The 22,468-nt window shown below is 62.0% G+C and overlaps 2 protein-coding genes across 10 annotated transcripts; one reads left to right on the top strand and one right to left on the bottom strand.

The window, feature by feature from the left end:
• Positions 1-787: 787 nt before the first annotated feature.
• Positions 788-16,224, top strand: DBNL (drebrin like). Of its 2 annotated transcripts, XM_072846247.1 has the most exons (14): positions 788-905; positions 1,620-1,675; positions 4,188-4,300; positions 4,839-4,913; positions 5,381-5,527; positions 6,731-6,808; positions 7,456-7,607; positions 8,773-8,827; positions 9,398-9,472; positions 9,602-9,704; positions 11,135-11,284; positions 12,792-12,898; positions 14,336-14,441; positions 15,049-16,224. In XM_072846247.1, exons 1-14 carry the CDS (start codon positions 823-825, stop codon positions 15,186-15,188), a joined length of 1,440 nt encoding a protein of 479 aa, XP_072702348.1. In that variant the 5' UTR covers positions 788-822; the 3' UTR covers positions 15,189-16,224. The 2 variants fall into 2 exon arrangements, with proteins under 2 accessions (XP_072702348.1, XP_072702349.1); XM_072846248.1 differs by lacking the exon at positions 11,135-11,284.
• On the bottom strand, positions 15,903-21,568 carry CAPG (capping actin protein, gelsolin like). Of its 8 annotated transcripts, none has more exons than XM_072846253.1 (10): positions 21,478-21,554; positions 20,720-20,803; positions 20,480-20,652; positions 20,243-20,397; positions 19,663-19,830; positions 18,895-19,044; positions 18,705-18,797; positions 18,248-18,380; positions 18,080-18,168; positions 15,903-16,319 (listed from the first exon to the last, which is right to left on the bottom strand). In XM_072846253.1, exons 2-10 carry the CDS (start codon positions 20,740-20,742, stop codon positions 15,909-15,911), a joined length of 1,395 nt encoding a protein of 464 aa, XP_072702354.1. In that variant the 5' UTR covers positions 20,743-20,803; positions 21,478-21,554; the 3' UTR covers positions 15,903-15,908. The 8 variants fall into 8 exon arrangements, with proteins under 8 accessions (XP_072702354.1, XP_072702355.1, XP_072702356.1 ...); XM_072846254.1 differs by having other exon boundaries at positions 21,460-21,514; XM_072846255.1 differs by having other exon boundaries at positions 21,466-21,507.
• Positions 21,569-22,468: the final 900 nt, after the last annotated feature.

The following is a 22,468-nucleotide window of genomic DNA, read 5'->3' as shown; positions in this document are numbered from 1 at the left end:
AGGAGAATTTTGGTGATTTGGGGGTAAAATCGAGGCGCATTTGCACCCCAAAAAGCTCCGGGCTCAAATCTGCTGCAGCGCCGGGAGAGCCCCGGCCCCCCGCTCCGGGGGAACGGGGGAAACCCCCGGGGATCCGGATGGCCTTGGCCCGGGGCGAGGGGGCACGGCTGCGTTTGGGGGGGGCTGCGCTGGAGCCCCTGGAAGTGGGGGGGGCCCACGGGGGCGTCTGCGTGTCCGGGGTGCGGGGCCACGCGGGGCTGTGGGGGCTGCGCCGGGACAGGGCCCCCGAGGGTCCCCGTGGGATGGGGGTCCCCGAGAACCGCCCCGGTGCGGGGTCCCCGGGCCCGGGGTGTGGGTGCCGGTTCCGGGGTGAGCCGGAGGGGGGCGTCGCCGCGTGGGGCGGGGCACTCATGGGGGCGTGGCTTGGTGGTTTAGGGGCGGGGCGTTCCCGCGGCTGGGCGGGGCAATCCAGGGGTGTGACGGTCCGGGGGTGTGGCGTGGCGATTTGGGGGCGCGGCTTGGCGGTCCGGGGGCGTGGCGCATCGGTCCGAGGGCGTGGCGTGGAGGCTAGGGGGTGTGGCGTGACAACTCGGGGGTGTGGCGTGGCGGCCCGGGGGCGAGGCTGTTCCGGGGCGGGGCCTGCCGGGGCGTTTCCGGGGCGGGGCAGGCGGTGAGGCGGGCCGGGCCGGCGGCGGGGCGGGCCCGGCAGTGGCGGCGGGGCGGGCCCGGGGCGGGCCCGGGGCGGTCGGTGGGGCCGTGGGCGGGCCCGGGGCGGGCCGGACGGCGGTGGCGGCGCGGGGCGGGCCGGGAGCGGGCGCTGCCATGGCGCTGAACCTCAGCAAGAACGGGCGGGCGCTGCAGGAGGCCTACGGGCGGGTGGTGGCGGCGGGGAGCCCCACCGACTGGTGAGGGGCGGGGGAGGAGGATGGGCCGGGGGGTGGGGGAGGGTCTGCAAGGGAAGATTGAGGGGTGCCGGGGGATGTGGGGGTGGGGGTGCCAGGGAGGGGGCTGTGGGGGTGTTTGGGGGGTGGGGGTGTACAGCGGGGACCGGGATGTCTGGGGTGGGGGTCCGGGGCGTATGGGGGGCTCTGAGGGGGTGGGGATGGGGTGGGGGCTGTATAGAGGAGGTCAGGGCTGGGGGGGGATGTGGGGTGTATGGGGGGGTCAGGGGTGTGGGGGTGTCTGGAGTGGAGGTGTGGGGTGTGTAGGGGAAGCAGGGGGTGTGGGGGTGGGACACAGAGGTCAGGGAGTGGGGGGTGTCTGTGGGGTGGGTGTGGGGTGTATTGGGGGATCAGGGGTGTGGGGTGTCTGGGGGGATGAGGGGTGTATAGGGGGATCGGGCTGTCTGGGGGGATGTGGGGTGTATGGGGGGATCAGGAAGTCTGGGATGTGGGGCAGGAGGTGTGGGGGTGGGGGGCCCTATGGAGCTGTGTGCATCGGGGGTATTGGGGGGTGTGGGCACCCCGGATGGGTACCATGAGCATGGAGGAGTTTTTGGGGTGCGCTGCAGAGGGTCCAGAGGAGTTGGTGCAGGAGAGGAGGTGCTGATGGGGTGTGAGGTTTGGGGCGAGCGTTTCTCACCGGGCTGGATAAAACCTCCGCTTCTGGCTTTATTTTAGGGCTCTGTTCACCTACGAAGGCAACAGCAATGACCTGCGAGTGGCCGGCTCCGGAGGTGAGCGTGTGAGGGACCGTCCCCCCCTCGCCTGGCGCCGCCGGCCGAGTCTGGGGTTGTTTGCGGGGCTCAGCTCACGAGGTCTGGCTGGCTTTTGTCGCTCGGTGCTTCTGGTGGCATCCAGCCTCTGCCTGGAACGGCTCCAGCAGTGGGAAACGGTGCTCGCTCCCTCGCCCCTCAGTGATTTTTATTTTAATCCCTGAGCCTGTTCTCGCCCCTCGGCGCTGGCGAGGGGTGGCCTCCGCGGTGGGACGAGGGCAAGAGCGCACGTCTGGGAGAACCGGGGTGTTTGGTGCAGTTTCTGAGTGAGGAAAACAGAGAAGAGTCGGTGGCAGGCGGGAGAGGCGCATGCGTGGCTCTGCCTTCTCCTTCCCTTTCGTTTTCCTCTTTTCCGAAGGATCCAAAGCTCGGGTCCTTGTACCTCTTTGCAGTCCTGAGGTATTTTAGATCCCAGCCGGCCACATCGGAAGATGAAGGAAGGACCACGAGGCGCTTCAAAGCTGGCTTTCTCAGGCTGGCGATTCCAGCTTGCTGCTGCTGCTAAAGTGCCTCTTCTTTCTTTGGTTCCCTGCTTCATTGGACTTTTTAAAATTTTTTATCCGGCTGCCAATTCCCACACAAATGCTTCTTGATGCAAAGCTAAAGCTGGTAGAAAGCAACGCATCCAGGCAGGTTTCTCCGCTCTCTAGATTTGCATCCTCCAGCGCTCGGCTGTATTCCCTCGCCGGCTGCCTTTCTCATTTGCAAGTGTTTCTCACAACCCACGAAGCTCACGGTGACCGTGGTCAGGTGAGATGTTTCCGGGCAGCTTTGCAGGGCCCGGCGAAGCCCACGTCGCGGGTGGTTTGGCCTTTTGTTCAGCAAAAGCTCTTACCGAGCTGCAGACGAGGGCTGCAGGGAGCCTCAGGGAGGCTGCAGAGGATGCAACTGCCTGAGCACGGATCTGCGCTAGAGAGCGGCTGCGGGGGACTGTCGGTGGGGCTGAGATGCAAATTTGCCGCTGTTGAAGAGTCAGGCTTGTATGGAAGAGAGATCTGAATTTAGGGCTCGCGCAGGTGTTAGCTGCTTGGTGAGATTTGTGTATAAATTAAAAGTCCTGTGTGGTTTTTATGCTGGACCCTGCTTAGTTAGGCGCAGCATAACTCTGCCGCTCCCTGTTACCGGGCCCCGACCTCTCCCCAGAGCTCTGCTCCTCCCGGCACTTCCCTTTGTGCCCGTCCGTGCCCGCCGCCGCGGCGTTAAACATTGACCCGGCAAACACGCAGCCCCAGGGCCCTCCCGGTGCCTGGTGAGGGCTCCCGTCAGCCGACCGGCTTCAGGCTTCCAGCCTTAAACTTTTCTGCTGGGCTTGGAAACCACTGTGCCAAATTTAGAGCCAAAGCGTAAATATTTAATAGCGGAGAAGAAAATGATCTCGGGTCCTGCTGCAGTGCAGAGCAAAACAGACTCGGCTGTGCAGTTGCTGCCGGTGTTTGATGGTAAGCAGTAGCTCATTTTCCACTTTTCAGGGGTCAGACAAACCAAAGTAGGAGGAATCATAGTCTGTGGGAATTTTTTTGAAATGAGAGCACATGTTTTTGCGTTTTTCCTCCTTTTCTGGTAGTTTTTTGGCATATGCTTTTAGCAAGAGCGATGCTGCGGTTCGTGGGGCACCGTAGCACTTTCCATCGCTCGCCCGCCTTGCACAACCCCTCTGCTGAGCCTTGCACAATTTTTTTCCTCTGTGCAGTGGTGGGCTCTCCTCCTTTCTCCCCGAGCTCGTAGCTGGGAGCAGTCCCTGCAAAGACCTGCCTGGAGGGGCCGTGTGGGTTTAACACCAGCGAGGGAAGCGTGAGGGCAGGAGTTTCCTCCTACGGTTGGCGAGCGTGAACTTACCCTGCGCCAGCGTCTCGGTTTCTTCTCTACTTCCCCTTTGACGAAGCAGGGCTTGTCACTGCCGCTGCCCGACTTAGAAGGTGGGACGGGAACAAGGCGTAGCCGGCTCCTCCGCTGCTTCTCGGGACCTTGCCGATCTCCCGTCGAGCTGTTTTCCCGTGGTGGAGGTGCTCGCTGGAGACCTCGCAGTGTGATTTCATGCAGGAACCTGTGGGCAGAGTTTGCAGCTGCCTGCTCTGGTTAAAGCCTCTAATTAGTCAGGGACACGTGAGCATCTCCTTTCCCTTCTCTGTCGTCGTGACTTGCGTTACGGACCCGGGATCTTTCCGTACGGGGGGTTGTGCTTGTCACAGCGAAGGTCTGAGGAATAGAAACTCTGGTGGCGAAGGCTGCTGGGGACGGGGGCGTGGGTGAGAGCTGGCTGAGACTCGGCTCCTGCGCAGGCGAGCAGGTAATGGAAGGACTTGGGCAAACACGAGGGGCCTGAAATACATTTGGTGTAGGACAACTCCAAATCTAACAGGATTAATCTCGGGGAAATAAGCAGCCAGGAGGCTGCAATCTGCAGGCTCGGCCGTTCCCACCATGTGTACCTGATCTGCTTGTCTCACGCCCTCTCGTTTCTCTCCCGGGACAGATGGTGGCCTGGAGGAGATGGTGGAGGAGCTCAACAGCGGGAAGGTGATGTATGCCTTCTGTAGGGTGAAGGATCCCAACTCCGGCCTGCCCAAATACGTCCTCATCAACTGGGTGAGTAGGGACCTGGGAGAGACCTGGTGGAAATAAATGACTGTTTCTCCCTTCGATTCTCTCTCGAGCCGTAGCTGCCGAACGTGCGGCAGCCAACATGTTGGATCCCCTCCACCAAGCTGCAACACGGAGGGTGTCCCATGCCCACCGCTGTAGGTGCGTAGTCCCAACCTCGTGGACACAGGTGAATGGAAGCTGGGAGGATTCGTGTCCCCGTTGCATCTCTTTGGCCATGTAGCTTGCTTGGCTGGCAGTGACGCTGCCGGTAAACTAAGACGGGCTGAATGAAGCGCTTGAGGATCAGCAGGAGCCTGGAGCCCTCACGGTGTGGCCGTTGTCCCTGGGCAGGAGGCTTGCCGTCTCCCTCTGAGCAGTGCTTGCTGCAGAGCGGGGTCTTTTTCCACGCAGTAAGCCCTGGTGAAGCCCTCACCGTGGCCAGCGTGGGTGATTTTCAGGCTTAGATCAAGGTGCTGCTGTTATAAAAACAGCCTGGGATGGGACTCTCGGGTAAGCAGGTGCCGATGGTTTCTCTTTGCAGACTGGTGAAGGCGTGAATGATGTGAGAAAAGGAGCCTGTGCCAACCACGTCAGCACCGTAGCAAACTTTCTAAAGGTCTGGTGGTCTTTTCATTGCCTCCTCCCCAGATCGGTGGGCCCTGGGCCGGGGAACCTGAGCTCTGCATGGCTCACGCTGCTCTTTGGGGTAGCAGAGAGGCCTCTGTTTGCAGGCGGGACCGTGGTCAGGAGAGGCTGGGCAGCGCTGCCCCGGCACTCGAAACTCCCTGCGGTGCATAACCCAGCGTGTTTCAGAGGCTGATTTGCAACACAAACCTCTTGCAGTCGAAAACAGCTCTGGAGACTGCAGAGGAGGCGAAACAAGCCTCTCTTTCCCTCGCAAGCATTTGCTTTCCCAGCGTTGCGTTATCTTAGAGTGGCCGGTGACCTCCCTTTGTCACCTGAGCCCTTTTCCTTCCCTTGGGAGGTCCAGGAGCGCAGACGGGACCTGTCGAAGCTGCGTGGTGGGTTTAGTGGCCCCTGGAGTCACCCTCTCACTCCTGTGCTGGCTTTCTCCCTGCTCAGGGGGCTCACGTCACCATCAACGCTCGCGCAGAGGAGGATGTGGAGCCTGAACTCATCATGGAGAAGGTTGCCAAGGCCTCTGGGGCCAACTACAACTTCCACAAGGAGAGCAGCAAGTTCCAGGACTCGGGCCCTCAAGCTCCCGTGGTGAGTTTCCTCCATGGGGGCTTTCTCGTCCCTCTGGACTCGCAGTCGGGCAGGGACAGAGGCCGGGACCGCCGTCACCCTGCGGTGGAAGGGGCTCCCCGTGCTTTGATGCGGCTGTGGAAGCACCGATGATTTTACCCAGGGCTGGTTCCTCTCTCTGGCTCGTTGCAGAGTGAATCAGGGCAAGAGCACGGAGTGGTGGCAGAGCCGAGATGTCCTTGCAGCAAGCAGAAAGCCTAAGCTCTCCTCTCCATAGGCCCAACCATTTTTTTAAGCAGGACTGATTCCCCCCAGTTCTAGTCAGGTTTTTAGAGACACAAAAGCTCCAGCTTTTCAAATTTGCAGAGTATCTGCGAGGCCTGGGGCTGCGGTGCAGCCGAGGGACAGGGAACAAGACGTGTCGGTGCAGCAGCGTTTTGACCTGCTTGCAAACGAAAACTGAGGCTTCCCCCGGTGCTGTGAAGTGTCAACGCCAGAGATCTCGGCAACTTCCTTTCTGTCTACATGGAAATGTTCTGCAGGAAGGTGGTTTTTTAATACACACACCAAGCAAGTGAGGTTTCTCAGCTATACAAAGGAGAAGCTCAGCTGCACATGCTCTCCGACGCTGAATCGCTTGACCCTGCTCTGAGATGTGGGTAAAGAGCAAACCCGAGCTGTGCAAGACCCTCGCTCTGCCCCTGGCCCCGCTTTGGTGTGGCACTGCCAGGTTCCCATGTGTCCTGGTCACTTCTTTGCTGGCTGCTCCAGCCTGGGCTCCGCAGGTGACATGATTTTTGCTTGAGGCATGATGAAAAACAGGTTGGAAGCCCCCGTTTTTGGTGACGTCATTGGGCCTCGGCCAGCCCTTCTTTAAAGTTTGGGGCAAAGCATCAGGTTGCAGAAACTTTTAAAAAGTCACAGACTGTGCTGAATGTGGGACCGTGCTGGTTTTGCTGTTATATTCTACCACAAAGTGTCTCTTTATTTTTTCTTCTTCATGCTAAATATCTTCTGTTGACCCTTTCAACCCAGCCTGCTGGCCCTTGGCTGCGTGGGGCTGGGTGCCCTCTGCCAGGGGAAGGCAAAGAGGGTCCGGCCGGTCCCGTAGCGGCAGGAGAAAGCTGTCAGAAAGCCGTGGGGATGCATTTCTGCAGAGGAATGCAAAAATCGTGATTGCTCAGTGACTACCGCTCACACGTGCCTTCTTCTGCCTCCCCCCAGGGCTCTGTCTACCAGAAGACGAATGCAATGTCCGAAATCAAGAGAGTCAATAAAGATAATTTCTGGGCCAAAGCTGAGGTGAGTGCTGCCGCTTCTCTTCAGCAGCCAGGCATGAGTAGTGTGCGGCATTTGGATGCAGCTGGAGATTTCTCTCTGTCTGTATCTTCCCTCTCTAACCTGGGCTCTCCTGCCCGGAGTCAGGGATCCAGGCCTCTGGCAAAGGGAGGATGATGGATGGGTCGGAAAGCAGTGCGGAGCTGGGCTGGCTGCAGAGGTCCTGCTGCCTCGGGGTGCAAGGGGAGGAGGAAATTAGTCTTGAAGAGCAAGATGCTTTTTATCTCATCTTAATTTGGCTCAGGGCTGCTGGGGCGGGCGCAGGGGGTGAGGGCTGGGCTGCAGCCCAGCTCCCGGCGGATGGCAAACTCCATTTGGGTGAGGGGGCTGGTTTTTGTCCTTTCTGAAGGCAGCTCTCCAAGACTGAACAGCAGGGCAAGCCTGCTCTGTATTTGCTTCCCATTCAGGTTGCTTTACACCGGGGTTTTGCAGTGGTTTAGCAATAGTGTGTGAACCTTCAGGCTGCGGAAGTGTTACAGGCGCCGCACGCCCTGGGAGCTGCCAGGAGATCCACCGTGCTGGCTGGTGGCACAGCACGGCGTGCAAAGAGCTGGGGCGGTTCTCAGAGCTGGCAGGATTAAACCCACGACTTGTTGCACTTCTCCCATTAGAAAGATGAAGAAAACCGCCGGCTGGAGGAGAAGAGGAGAGCGGAGGAGGAGCGGCAGCGGCTAGAGAGAGAGCGTCGGGAGCGGGAGCTGCAGGAAGCGGCGGGGCGAGAACAGAGATATAAAGCAAGATCCAATGAAATCGAAGCCCAGAAGTGAGTCCCTGCTGCTGACAAGTGGTCGTAACGATTCCCAGAGCCCGTCCCGCTCTCTGGGATCTCTCGGCTTTGCTCTCAGTGGTGCTGTGTGCCCCTGTCACCACCTCTTCCGAGCTGCCGTCCCCACTCCAGCCCCTGCGCTGCCAGCGGAGGGTTGTTCCTCAGGGAGCGGCAGGTTGTGTCCGTGCGTTCTCTGCTGCTGCAATTGCTGCAATTCCAGAAACCTCTTTCAAGGCAGCAGCTGCGGAGGGGATCTGCCTCGGCTTGCACTGGGGCAGGCTCAGCCCAGCTGCCCCCGCAGCACGCCGCCCTCGGGCACCGCGATCCGCAGGTCCGATCCTCCCGATAGCTCCCTTGCAACCCGAACATCAGTCTGCTTCTGCCACACGCGAATGAGTTGTGTTCGCCTTCGCTCACCTTCCTGGAGCCGTGGCGGAGGTTTGGCCTGGCTGATGTGGCTGGCTTCTGGGCTCCTCCGGCTGGGGGTCCCCCAGCAAGCCCCTGGGGTGGAGAGAGCATCTTCTCCCTGGCCAAACTGCTGACAAGCTTGGCTGCTTGTTCAGCGTCATCTGTGGGTCTTCCCTGCCCGTGGATCCTGCCCCCAGGACCAAGTCCCCCCCTTGCAGGGTGCTTCTGAAACACGTTGTTGAAACCTGTAGCCGCTGTTTGTGGGGTGCCGGAGGTCCGGGCCAGCTGGTGGAGGCTCTGCGCCCTGCAGAGAGGAGGCATCGTGTGCAGGGACCAGCATTGTGCTGATTTCCTTCCTCTCCAAACCCGGCGTGACCCCGTTAGGTGGTGGAGCTCACTTCTCCGAGCAGCAGCGGGCACTGCCTTCCTGTTTTGAGCTCGGATGGGGAAGTCTGCCTGGCCCCTCCGTGCCGCGTGCTCTTCTCCTTGCCCCTGAAGGAAGAGATTTCCCTGGTTTGGTCCCACTGTTTGAAGCAGCTCCTGCTACTCTGCCCCTCTCTCCTTGCTGTTGCCCCCTGCACAGCTCCTGGGGTGGCCTGTGGCTCCTCACCTGGCTTTGGAGGTGAGGGGGAATGTCCTTCCTTTGGTCTTTCCCGTGTAGCTGCAGCAGGGTGAGGTCCCAGAGCAGCCCCGTGCAGAGCAAACCGCTCGTCCTGCCTGTTTGTTAACCCCAGTTTGTCATTTGTCACCACAGGAGACTCCAGCAGCAGCAGGAGGCAGAGAACAGGGACAGGGAGCAGCAGCAATGGGTGAGCTTCGGCGTTGTCCCCCGTGGCGAGGTTTCTTCCCACATCCCCCATGACGGAGAGGACAGGGTGCCGTGGTGCAGACCACGCTGCGGGCAGAGGCAGGAGGGTGATGGAGGAGCACCCTGGGCAGGTCACGGCAGGTGGGGGACGTGGAAAGACCCACGGACACGCTCTGGTGGGAGAGGTGCCACGAGCTGGTCCTCCAGGTCTCTTGCTCCATCCGGGATTTCGTTGGCTGGGCTTTGATTTCCTTGGATCTCGCTTTATATCTCTGCTCACGCTGGCTGCGTGCTCCCGACAGCCGGTCTGGCCGCAGCCTCTGGGGAAAGCAGAGTTCAAAACTCTTTCTGGAGAAGAGCCTGGGGTCACTGGAGGAAACCAAGTCCTTATCCTCAGCCCAGCAAACCTCCTGCATCTCCCTCCCAGATCCAGGGGCTTTCCTCCCCATTCACCCTCCATCGCCGTGTCTGTTCCTTGTTCCCATTTCTCCGGTCCTTGGGGCTGGGTGGGGAAGGAGGGGGCTGGCTTGGCGCCCGCCGAGGCTGCAGCAGACCCTCTCTTGTGCTGCAGAAGGAGCAAGCCGAGGAGTACGAGGCCAGGCAGCGGAAGGGCTTCAAGAGAAGCGAGTCGGTGGAGAAAGCCCAGGTACGCTGCCAGGAGCCCGAGCGCTTTGCTGGGGGGGCTGCGTCGGCTCGGCTCCCCGCCTCGTGCTGCTGCCCACCTCAAGGCTGTAGTGCCTTGACCGCGGGGTTTGTGCTCTCTTCGCCTTCGCAGGAGGCTGCGTCGCTGATAGCGCAGAGGGCGGTGAACCCCCGGGACATCTTCAAGCAGAGGGAGAAGTCGGTGCCGGCGGACGCGGTGACGGCTTCCCAGCCAGGTACGGCGTGGGGGGCAACTCTCGCAGCGGGTCAGGCAGCCTGAGCCGGTTCCCGTTCCCCGCACCGGGTGAATCTGTGTGCGGAGAGCGCTCCCAATGCGGGGAGCACGTGTTTGGGATGGGTGCGTTACCCGTGAGGCCACGGTTCCTGCTGAGCATGGGTAGCTCTCGTTACACCCGGCGCTCTGCCACAGGCAGAGCAATGTCTCGCGCCCACCTCGTGCGATGTTTTTCATGGTAAGGCTCTTGCTGCGGGCTGTGCCAGGTTTTAACAGCCAAGGCTGAAGTTTTCCCTACTTTGGCTCAACTCATGAAGCTTAAATTTCATTTTTAAAATGAAAATTAAATATATTAATGCTAGAAAGGGACCACTGTCACAATCTATCCTGACTGCCACAAATTCCACCCAATTTTTTGCACTGGCTGAACCAAGCGGGAGCGCGTCCTTTTAGAAGAGACCGACCTGATCTATCAGATAGAAACCAGGAAGCTGTGAAAACTAAAGCTGAAACTGTAGCCGAGGAAGTCGCTGAGAACACGTGATATCCCTGGATGAATGTCTCCTCCTCAGCTCAACCTCCTTGAAAGTAGCTTGAATTAATTTGGAATAAGCACTTTTATTTTGTGCTAGGAGCGCAAATGCGCTTTCTTGGGTAGGCCAGCCATCGGTGGGACAGGATGAGCTGGCACGGTGGGAAAATGTCTTTCTCGCCATTTAAACGTCACGGGGAGGGGGGAAGGCTGATTCCTGAGGGCGAGAAATCCCTCGGGATTTCCCTCGTTTGTGTTAGTATTTGATGTTTTTCAATGGAGAAAGGGAAGACAAATGCCCTGGCACCGATAAAACCCGCGGGCTAAGGGTAGGCTGGGTAGGCTGGCAAGTCTTGGTGCTTATTCACTGCTGTGCTCGGGTAGGGCTTGTCTCCTAACTCTCCTGCTTTGCTTTTGTTTGCATTCAGAGGCATAGATGGGGGAGATAACAGCGCGTAGTTACCTTCTGCCAAAGGAAAGTGCGCTGGCTTGGAAGGCTGGCAGCAACCAGTTTGAATCGTGCCTCTCCCAGTTGCTGGTCCCAATGTCCGTGAAATCCAGGGTGCTCCGAAAATCACCGTGCAGAGCCCGGCGAGCAGGACCTGGGTGGCGGTGTCCTCCAGCTGCTCTCCCTCCCCAAAATTATGCCCTTTTTTTTTTTTTTTTTTCACTTGGTTGCAGCTACTGCTGTAACCAGTAGACAAACTTGTTTTCCACAACGAGGATTAGAGCTGGAAAATCCTGCTTAGGAGGATAACTGAGCGGTGGGCTCCTAAGGCAAAAAGCATCCGACAACGCCCTTCGGTGACGGACTCCTGGGGAGCCACGGGGCTGTCGCCATGCGGCTGGAAGCCTCGATGCCTGGCCGACTCCTGCAGCACGTTTGACTCCTTTTCCAGGCAAGCTTCGCAGCCCTTTCCTGCAGAAGGAGGTGAACTCTGTGCCGAGCCCTGCCTCTCCCGTCTCTCCTGCCCGGGATGTTCCCCCAGCTTCCTTCGCCCCCTCCTCTGCTTGGGGGACGCCTCCAGCCTCGCCGGTGCCCGCAGCAGGTGTGTGGCTTTGCTTCCTCGCCTAACCAAAGCTTTTCGCCTCGCCTCTCCAAACAGGTCCCCAGAATTGGGCGTGTTGAGGCCAGGCTCCGAGTTTCTGTTTCGTTTTCCCATGCCTCGGCAGAGCGCGAGCGCATCTTTAGGCCAGAAACCCGCGGGCTTTGTCTCCAGCCGGAGGGGACGGCAAGGGCTGAGCGTGGTGCCGAGGCTGGGGAAGGAGGAGAGTTATTGCTGCCTGGTCCAAAGGTCCCTTCCTTCCCTCCTCAGACTTAGCAGGAGGTTCAGCAGCCGAGGGGATGAGGACATCTCCTGGCTGAAAGGCTGAAATTCAGCTGCGCGCAGCCCCAGAGCCCCTCGGCAGACCTCCCGCTGCAGGGGCTTTGAGGTTCGCACTCGGACCTTTCCAAAATGCCTTCGAGACCCAGCAGAGAAAGCTTTCTGCTCCCACGCAGTCGTTCCCCTCTGGGCAGGAGAGCGCAGCGACAGCAGCCAGCTCGAGCAGTCAGACAGGGCTGGGTTTCGCCATCCCAGTAAAAACCAGAGGATCTGTGCGTGTCGTCGATGCAGGGCTCCAAGGGCTGGCAGCACCCATCTGCCCGGGCATCGCTGCCCTCGCTGCGGAGCTGGGGTGGCAGGGCAGGCAGAGGGAGCTGGGCTACGAAGAGCTTTCTCTGCGGGTGGTGAGATGCTCTGTCCCTTTTCAGGTGGTTTGGGTGGGAAGAGCAAGTCTGGAGGAGGGCTGGCTGTACCTGGAAGGTCTCCCCATGCGCCGTGGGTGGCACGGAGGCGTTGCCTTGTCCTTGCAGGGCTGTGGTTTCACATCCCCAGCTCGCCAGGCTGCTCATTGCCCTGCCCTGACGCTACCCCCCAGGTTTCCTCCAGGAAGGGGGGAGCTGGGAAACAACCTCCAAGCTGCCTTTTCCCAAATAAGCCAAAATGTACCTGGTTAAAAACCAAACCCTTTGAGTGACTGGGTTCAGCAAAATGCTTCAGCCAGAAACAGATTCTCTTTGGTGGAGCAAAACCAGCGGTTGTTTCAGAGTGGCTTGTTACTGCTTTCTCTCCCATCCACCCCAGCGATGGGGGGCCGGGGACGAGCTGGGGGCCGGGGACGAGCTCCGGCGGTCCCCAAGCTGCAGCCACCACTAGATGCTGCTCTTGGCCAGGGTCTCTGCGCCAAGCCAAGCCTTCCCCGTCAGGTTTGGTGCTCGGCACGAGGAGCAGCTTGGAAATGGTTCACCTTGAGCAAGCTTGTTCCTTTCCCCGCTGGAGATCCTGGATCTCTCCCTTGTCCTTTTTATCGTTCCCCAAACTCCTGCTCGCCCCGTGGCTGGGTTCGTGCTCGCTGGACCCATCCCCTCGGCAGGACAGGAGACCTGGGTGGCGTCCAGCCCGTAGCACAAGTTCGGTGGCACTTCAGCCCGGAGCAGGAGTTGGATGAACGCAGGGACAGGAAGAGGTTTTGGTGACAGATACCACGGTGAGATACTGTGTGTTTCTTCCGCAGGGCAAGACACCGGGTACAATTCAAGCATCCCGGATTCCCATGCAGAAGAGGCAAATCTGTACAAGGAGCCGCCGGACCCCTCGGCCATCTATGAAGAACCACCTCAGGTTGGTGCAAGGGGGAGGGTAGAGGACCCCGGGGGGGAAAGGGCACCCGAGAGCTGGCCAGGACCCTCATGCGAGAGAGCACGGCTTTGTCTCATCTTTTAGGATGAGTCTGCAACCTTCTTTCGAGCGTCTCTTCCCTGTGGGTACAAACACACCCTCCGGTGCTCGGAGCCCGGCTGCCTGGGCTCAACTCAGTAGGAAGCTGAGAAACCCTGGAGCTCGCACACCCTTGGGCCGCTTCTGCACGGCGAGGGGATGCTGCTGCGTCCCTTCCCAGCGCTGACGGCGAGCGATGCTGGCGCTGAGCTCCCGTCACCTGTCCCGCACCCTGGGTGTGCCCTGGGGTGCTCTGGCGGGTGTCACTGCCCCCGTCCCTGGAGCCCCGGGAGGGGGCAAGGGGAGAGCCTCTCATCAGCCTCTTTGCCAAAGCACTTTCTCCTCCTTCTCCTGCTTCTTTGCATGTCTAAAACCAGTGGAGCTGACAAAGCCCAGCTATTCTTGGCATGCTCCGTCAGATTCTCCGGCGTCTAATAGCGGGGTTGTGTCGTGCTGCAATATTTCCCTTGGAGATGTGGTGGCCGTTTGGTTTCCTCTTCTCTATTCATCCGTTGTGTCCCCGCCCCCAAAAAACCATAAGCATTTCAAACATACTTAATTTTCTCGTTCTCGAATTTGTCTGGAAGTGTCGAGCTGGTTCAAAAGGAGCGGGAGATGGGCCGAGTGATCGCCTCAGCCTTTCTGTACGAAAGAAAAGTAAAAAGCAGCCAGCTCAGGTCTCAAAATAGTAGTGAGAGAGAAATGCTTGGAAAACTGGAGTTGGAGCTTGTCCAGCTTCAACAGGCTTAAACGTGGGGGTGATGAACCACTGTCTGCAGCGGAGATCCCGAGGGATCGGCTTCCAGAAGGGCTGTCTGCTGCTGGTCTCCGGTATTGCTGGTCGTGATCCTGCCTGCCAGGCCGGAGGCACTGCCGGATCAGTGCCGGTTTGTGACCCAAACCGGAGAGCTGGCCGCCTTCGCTCTTTGGTGCGAGGCTGGTTTGCACGCTCATCTCCTTTATCTCCTGGCAGAGACGCATGAAGCCCCCAGAGCCAGCGTTTTTATTCCGGGGGGCGGGGGGGGGCATCTGGGACCTCCTGCACGCAGTTCTCCGGGGCTTGGAGGGCTGATCTAGATCTGTGGGTGTTGCATGGGGTTGTACTCCTCCCTCCCACTGTTTTCTCCTGCAATTCCCAGTGTGCAACACCTCCCGATCCACCCGGGAAACCAAGCGGGGCTGCGAGAAGTGGAGCGGGGCAACGTGCACCCCGTGTGTGCCGTGTGTTGGGGTGGCGAGGCCCCAGACCGCAGACCCTCGCTGCGGCTAGCGAAGCACGAGCTGCCTGGCACAGCATCGTTCACGCTGGTAACGCCTTTTCTGCCTCTCTCCTTCCCGAAGGAACAAGTTGACGATGCCAAATACGACTACCCGGTTGAGTACCAGCAGCCGCCGGACCTGACGGGGAAGGGGCTGTGTGCACGGGCGCTCTACGACTATCAGGCTGGTAAGACCTGCAGAGCTCTGGCTTTCCCTCTGAACTGGGCGGGGGTTTGCTGGGCCCAGTCTGTTCCCAGAAAGCTGGACCGGAGGCATCACCCATCATGCCGGGCCATCTCACGGCAGGGTGCTAGATAGAGCGTCTTCCACCCACATTGGAGCTGGAAAAGGAAGGAAGGAAGCTGATGGCTTCTCTTTTTTTCCCCTAACATCTGTTTCTCGCTCGCCTCCCTCTCTTCCCTCCCCTGCCTCCTGCCTCGGAGCCTGTTTTACCCGGATATTCACATCTTAGAATTCACTGGACCCCCGGCCTTTCACAGCAGCAGCGGGGCTGAGCTGCCCTTGCTTTCTCCATCCGTAAAAACGCTGGTCTGCTGTGAAAAGTGGCCGTCGAGGGGTTTGGGCTCCAGCAGGACACAGCCCCAGGGAAGCTGACTGTGTCCCAGACCCCTTTCTTTAAGCAAGGGGGTGTCTGGCGGGGCGGCTGCCTGCCTGGCACAGTGTCCCTGCAGGAGGGACATCCAGGGCAGGCGGGGAGCTCCCGGTGCCGCCGGCCGTGCTGGGGGGGGATTCGGGTTGGTTTTAACCCCCTCCCTCGCTCTGTCTCGTTCCAGCTGATGACACCGAGATCTCGTTTGATCCGGAGAACATCATCACCAACATCGAGATGATCGACGAAGGCTGGTGGCGCGGCTACGGTCCCGACGGCCACTTCGGCATGTTCCCTGCCAATTACGTGGAACTGATAGAGTGAGGGAGCTGGCGGGGGCTGCGGGGACCAGAGCCGCTCCGGCCCCCCGGGAGCACTTGGCTCCTGCCTGATTCTTCCAAACGATATGTGGCTTTTATTTCTTCTTTTTTTTTTTCTCCAAGTGAAGTGCCATTGCCCTGCTCCCTCGGCAGCAGGGCTGACCCAGGCGCTGCTCTCTCCACCCTCTCCCATCCCCCATAGCTGGCCCTTGGTCGGGATGAAGCGTCCGATCCCATCCTGAGCCCCTGCAGTGCTGATCTCCCCCTCCTCCCTCTGGTCTGGAGTGCGAATTCTCTTTCAGGGCTGAAGGAGGGGATGACAAATCCCTTACGGGGCATTTTCAGGGAACAAGTTGCCTCTCCCCCTGCGCTCCCTCCCACCCCGTGGCCTCAGAACTGGTGTAGCCACAACGGAGAAACTGCTTTCCCCATTTCGGCTCGCTGACAAAGCTCACCGGATTGATTTTTAGCATCTCATGGGGGTCTAACATCACCTAGAGAGCCAAAGCCTGGCTCCGCAGTGTTGCCACCACCACCCTGGGCACCCCAGAGCTCGCCACTGGGGCTGCCACCAGTGTCCCTGTGTTTTCCTCCCTGCTGTCCCCAGCGGAGGGGTTTTCTCTGCCCTTCCCTCTCCCCAGACCATGCCTTGGGGATTTAAATCGCGTGTGAGCAAGCTCCCCCGTGGAGGAGATCCAGCGAGGCCAAAGTGGGTGGTTTGGGTTTATTTTTTGGCAAAACCTGTGAGCGTGGGAACCCTCCCCCCCATCACCCCAGATTCACTGTGAACAAGGAAGAGCCCAGCCCAGCTCCCACCTTTCCCCCCTTGTTGAGTTTCTTTCCTTGGTGTTGCTTTAGAACTAGAAGGAGTTTGGAGATGCCGGCGGTCCCGGCTCGCCCACACCTCCCACGGGCGCTGGGGGACGCGGCGGCTTCTCCGAGCCCGTTCCGCCGGGGTCCCATGGGCTCCTTCCCCACCGCTCGGTCCTCCCGTGCCGTCCCCGTCCCTCCTGGCAACAATAAAAGGGCTTTTCTTTGGTGATGGCTGCAGCAGGATCCGGCCGTGCGGTCCCGGGCATGAATTGGGGTGAAATGCTGGTGTTTTGGCACGGGGCCGGGCAGAGCTCACGTATTCCTAACGTCAGCCGCGAGACAAGAAATCTTTTAATAAGGCGAAGCCAAGCCCCGCGTGGGAATCGCCGCGTGTTTTCGCAATGGGTCATCATGACCAGGCTCGTGCTCCAGAGAGCAGAGCGAAGGCAGGGATAATGAGATAAATAATTAGCCCCAGCACTAATTATTTGAGTCTAATGAGGGAGGGAGGGAGGTCCGGTCAGAAAAGCAGCCGGAGGCAGAGGCCGGCAGAAATGAGCAGGCAGTGACGGGGATCCCGGGATCTGGATGGCCCTGGGTGCATAGAGGGGCTTTAGGGGTGTTTTTGGGGACACTGGGGATTTGGGGACACTGGGGACATCAGGGATGCAGGGACTGTGGAGTTAGCGGGGGGGTAGGGACGCTGGGGACGTGGACACGGAGGCTGCAGGGACACGGGGATGAGAGGACCTTGGGGATGCAGGGACCAGGCACGCAGGGACACCGGGGACTGGGGGACGTGGGTGATTTGGGGACGTGGGGACACTGGGGATGTGGGGACACTGGAGCCCCAGGGCTGGCAGCCAGGCGGGTGCCACGGGCCATCTCCCGCCTCTCTCAGCCGTGTTGGGGCTGGGTGCTCACGCAAGGACCAGGGCTCCCCGGTCACCTTGGCACCCATGGGTGCTGCCAGGCCCTGGGGACATCGTACGGCAGTAAGTGTCACCCTGTGGGGCAGAGGCCCGGTGCACTCGTGGCACAGGTGGCCCCACAGGATGCCGCGGTGGGGGGCATCACGCCAGGGTGCTGGAGACATCTGCCACCGCCACGGCCCCCGCGTTGCCATAGCCTTACGTCCCCTCCTGTCCCCAGCCCTGCCCGTGTCCCCCTGTCCCCAGGGCTGGCACTGCACCCAGAGCAGCGAGACGCGGCACTCGGCACTGACGCTTTATTTACTGGCCCAGGGCCTGGGCGCAGGACGGGGGAGACGGTGGCGTGGGCAAGAAGATGGCGTGGGCATGGGGACAGCATGGGCATGGCGTGGGCACGGAGATGGTGGGGCACAGAGGTGGCACAGCGTGGGCACGGGGGCAGCGTGGGCGTGAGCAGAAAGGTGGTGAGGGCGTGAAGGTGGCAGAGGTACGGCGGCGGTGAGGGTGGGGAGACAGTGCTGGCACAGCGTTAGCGTGGGCACGGCACGGGCTTGGGGATGAGATGGGCATGGGTGGGCGAAGGCACGGGGACGGCATGGATGCGGGGGTGGCGCGGGGATGGGATGGAGACGGCACGAGCATGGGGATGGCACAGGGATGGGGGTGAGATGGGCATGGGGAGGGTGAAGGCACAGGGGTGGCACGGGGATGGGGATGGCACAGGGATGGTACGGGGTTGGCATGGGATGGGGATGGCAGGGGGATGTGAATAACGTGGGCACGGCGATGGCACGGGAGGGGGACGGCACGGGGATGAGAATGACACGGGGATGGGATGGGCAGAGGCACGGGGATGGCACGGGAGGGGGATGGCAGAGGCGTGGGGACAGCCGAGCAGGGCGCAGGCGTCGGCAGGGAGCTGGCACAGCCGGCACAAGCCTGGTGACGCCCTGGGCCGGGCGCTGGCCCCGCGGGCACCCACTCCCTCACTTCCAGCCAGTGAAGAACTGCTTGAAGAGGGGCGTCTCGCGGCCCTGGGGCAGGATTTCCACCTGCCGGGACAGGGACAGGGACAGGGAGGGGACGGGGACCGGGACGGGGTGATGTCGCCCGCACCGGCCCCCGGGCACCCCTCGCCGCCTGCACCCACCTGCGTCTGGGGCGAGTAGCCCATGCGGGCGATGACCTCCTCGGCCACTTTCAGGGCCGCCTGGCGCTCCTGCTCGTTGGCCTTGCGCCCTGTGGGTGGGGACGTCAGAGCCAGGCTGGGGGTGGCCCCTGTCTCCATGTCCCCCCTCCCGTCCCCGTCCCCGGGCACCTTTCCAGACGTAGACCTTCCCGCCGGCGCCGTTGTCCAGCACGAAGCAGTCGTCGGAGCAGAGCAGGCTCTGGCTGAAGGGGCTGCTCGCGGCCACCTGGCTCAGGTCCATGCGCCCCGTTGCGTCTGACACCTGCCCGCGGCCGGGATGTCACCATGGGGCCACGCCATGGTCCCTCGGCCGAGCCCAGCCCCGTGTCCCCCCCAGCCACTGCAGCATTCCCCATCTGTGCCCTGCCCCAGGGCCACCGTGGTGTCCCCTGGCCATGCCCTTCTCCTAGGACCACCACAGCTCCATGCCCAGCTCCATGTCCCCCCTGGGGCTACCACAGCATCCCCCAGCCATGCCCAGCTCCAGGGCCACCACGGTGTGGCCGTGCCCGGCCCCGGGTCCACCATGGTGACACTCAGCTATGCCCAGCCCTGGGGCCACCGTGGTGTCCCGAGGTGGCCTTGCCTTGTAGAGGATGGCTGCCCCCGCGTTCCTCTGATCGGCCACGACGTCCTCCTCGGGGCTGCCCTCCTGCAAGGTGGGCTTGGGGCCCAGCACCTGCCGGGTGAAGAGACAGGGGGTATCACAGAGCCACCCACGGGGACACTCGGGTCCCCCTCTCCTCCCGGCGGGGACACCGGGGGCCCCGGCGCACCTGGAGCATCTCAGGTGGCTCCTCGCCGTCTGCCACGATCTCCAGGCGAGCCTTGCCGCCCCGCTCGCCGTCCCGGATGGCCGTGGCCAGCTCCTGCGCCCTGCTGCGCTCCAGCACGTTGCACCTGGCCCCGCACCAGACGAAGAGGGTCTGGGGACAGGGGGAGGGACAGTGGTGACAGAGCCATCCCACCTCCCCCGGGCCACCATGGGGGCCCCCAACCCACCTCGCCCAGGCTGAGGACGAAGCAGTCGCGGGGGTTGAAGCTGGCCCAGGGAGATGCCCCGACGGGCAAGTGGACACCCCGACAGATGGACACCCGGACGGACAGACAGACACCCAGATGGGTAAATGGATGCCCCAAGAGATGGACGGACACTCAGATGGACAGACAGATACCCCAACAATCAAACACACCTATGGATAGGGGGACGCCCCAACTGATTGATGAGCACCCTAAGAGACAGACAGACACCCCTATGGACAGACAGACGCCCCAGTGGACAGTTGGACACCTGGAAGGACAGACAACCCAACAGATAGATTGATACTCAGAAGGACAGACAGACAGCCCAGCGGACAGACACCCAGAAAACCAGGTGGACACCCCTACGGATGGATGGAGGCTTGGACAGACAGACAGACGGACACCCCAACAGCTGGACACCCAGCAGGACACGTTGCGCTTCGCCCCGCAGCAGGCGAGAAGGCTCTGGGGGACAGGGAGAGGGGCAGCGGTGACAGGGCCACCCGGCGGCCCCCGCCCACCTCGCCCAGGTCGAGGATGAAGCAGTCGCCGGTGTTGAAGCTGGCCCAGCTCAGGCCCCGCTCGCTCGCCCGGATGTTCTTCCTGCCCTTCACCTGGTAGAGTTTGCGCACGGGGCCGGCGCCGGTGCCGGGGCGGGTGGGCTTGAACGCCGAATCCACGCCGCCCTCCTGCCGACATGGGGGTGCTGAGAGCCCGGTGGGGGTGCCCAGCACCCAACGGGGATGGACAAGCGCCCAGCAAGGATACTGAGCACCCAGAGGTGATGCTGAGCACCCACCAGGGAGGCCGCGCACCCAGCAGAGATGCCGAGCACCCGGGGGGGATGCCGAGCACGTGGCAGAGGTGCTGAGCACCCAGCGAGAATGCTCAGCACCCATCGGGGAGGCCGAGCACCTGCTCAGGATGCCCGGCACCCAGAGGGGATCCCAGTGGGGAACAAGCAGGGTGCTGGGAGCCCAGCGGTGATGCTGAGCACCCAGCCGGGATGCTGAGAGCCGGGTCGGGATGCTGAGCGCTCAGTGGGGATGCTGAGCGCCAGGAGCGCCCCGAGCACCCGTCAGGGATGCCCAGCGCCCGTACCTGGTAGGTGACGCCGCGGGGGAAGTACTCCATGAAGACGTCGGACTCGTTGCCCTGCACCTCGCGGTGCGTCACGGGGCGCTCGCCCAGCAGCACGTTCAGCTGGGTGGAGAGGAGGGCGCAGGCACCCTGCTCGTCCCGCGAGGAATCCCGGCCTGCGGCGGCAGCCAGCGCTGAGCCCCCCGGTCCCGCCACCACCCCCCCCCCGTGCCCCCACCCACCACCCCCCGGGCTCACCCATCCAGAGGTGGAGGTGAGCTCGCTCGTCCGGCCCGTTGTGCAGCACCAGGTAGGCGTCCCCCGAGAAGAAGACGCCCCACGTCGCCTCGGGGACCTCCACCGGCTGCAGCTTCTCCACCCGCCAGATGTGCAGCCCCGGGCGGGTGACGGCGGGGCCGAAGGGGGAACCGCTGCGGGGCGAGGGGCGGCGTGAGCCGGGGGGGCGAGGGCGGGGTGGGGTGGGGAGGGGGGTGGTACCTTTTGGGGAGCGCGGTGTACATGGCGTCGGGGGGGTGGTGACGGGCCGGGTGGTGGAGCGGACGGATGGATGGATGGATGGACCTGCGGATGGAGGGACACCATGAGATGGACAGCGCAAGAGATGGAGAGCCAGGAGGCCAAGGGCACCCCGATAGGGAGATGGAGCCCCGATGGACAGACAGACACCCAGAAGGACAGACACCCCAACAGACACCCAGAAGGACAAGTGGACCCCGCGATGGACAGATGGACACCTAGAAGGACAGACAGACGCCCCTGCATACAGATGGACACCCCTATGGGTAGGTGCACACCCCCATGGGTAGGTGCACACCCCCATGGGCAGACAGACACCCCAATAAATGGACACCCAGGCAGACAGACGGACAGCCCAATGGCCAGGTGTGCCCCGATGTACAGCTGGACACTCGGAAGGACAGACGGACACCCCTACAAACAGACGGGCACCCCGACGGATAGGTGAATACCTGGAAGGACAGACAGATGCCTCGGCAGACAGACAGACAGACAGACACCCCAGGGGGTGGGAAGCCCCAGGACAGACAGATGGACACGCCCAGAGGCACACACCCCGCGATGGACAGACAGACACCCCCGAGGGACACCCCACTAAACAAACAGACACCGGGCCAGACAGATGGACACCCCGAAGGATACCCGGATGGACAGACAGACACCCCGACAGACGCCTCCCCCCTCGGCGGACAGACAACCACACCGACAGACAGACGGACACCCCAACAGCCGCGGAGCCTCCTGCCAGCCGTGGGACACCCGGAAGGCGGCGGCTGCGGTGACTCAGGCGGCAGGAAAGGGTGGGGACAGGGGGGACGGGCCTGGCCCCGCGTGGGCCCCCCCCGGGGGGCACGTGGCCTCGAGTGGGGCCCTCACACTGGGCATGGGGGGCACCGAGCCCTGGGACCTCCCCTCTGCTGCGACCCCCCCCACTGGGCTCCCCTCCCCTCTGGGACCCCCACCCTGCTAGGCCCCCCCACCCCACTGGGACCATCCCACCCTCCTGGGCCCCCCCACTGCTGGGACCCCCCTCACCCTCATGGGACCCCTCCACTCTGTTGGACCCCCACCCTCCTGGGACCCCCCCACCCCGCTGGGACCCAGTGTCACCCAGGGGACCTAGTGCCAACCCCCAGGGGTTGGGGCAGGACTGGGGGTCTGGGGGGGCTGTACTGGGAAGGGGGGTGCCAGTACTGGGGAGAGGCTGTACTGGGTGGGGGACTGTACTGGGAGCTGTACTGGGGGGTGCACTGGGAGGGGATTGTACTGGGGGGCTATACTGGGTGGGGGACTGTACGGGGAGCTGTACTGGGAGGGCTATATGGGAGGGGTGCAGTGGGGGGGGCATTCTGGGAGCTGTGCTGGGGAGGTTGTACTGGGAGGGGGTGGTACTGGGATGCTCTACTGGGAAGGGAGGGCTGTACTGGGTAGGGGGGACTGGGAGGGGGCTGCACGGGGAGGGCACTGTACTGGGGGCTGGAGCTGTAAAGGGTGGGGGAGGCCGTACTGGGAGCTGCACTGGGAGGGGGCACTACTGGGGGCTGCATGGGGTGGGGGGCTGCAGCAGAAGCTCACTGGGAGCTGCACTGGGAGGCACTGGGAGGTGCAGGGCAGGCCCCCCCCGCCCCCAGCTCCCCGCAGGCCCCAGCCGCAGCATTGCTGGGAAGTGACTCATGGCGGGGGGGGGGGCCCACGCGTGTGACGAGTGTG

Source organism: Ciconia boyciana, chromosome 25 (assembly GCF_034638445.1).
Source record: "Ciconia boyciana chromosome 25, ASM3463844v1, whole genome shotgun sequence".
NCBI classification, from domain to species: Eukaryota; Metazoa; Chordata; class Aves; order Ciconiiformes; family Ciconiidae; genus Ciconia; species Ciconia boyciana.
This window is presented reverse-complemented; position numbering and strand designations above follow the sequence as displayed.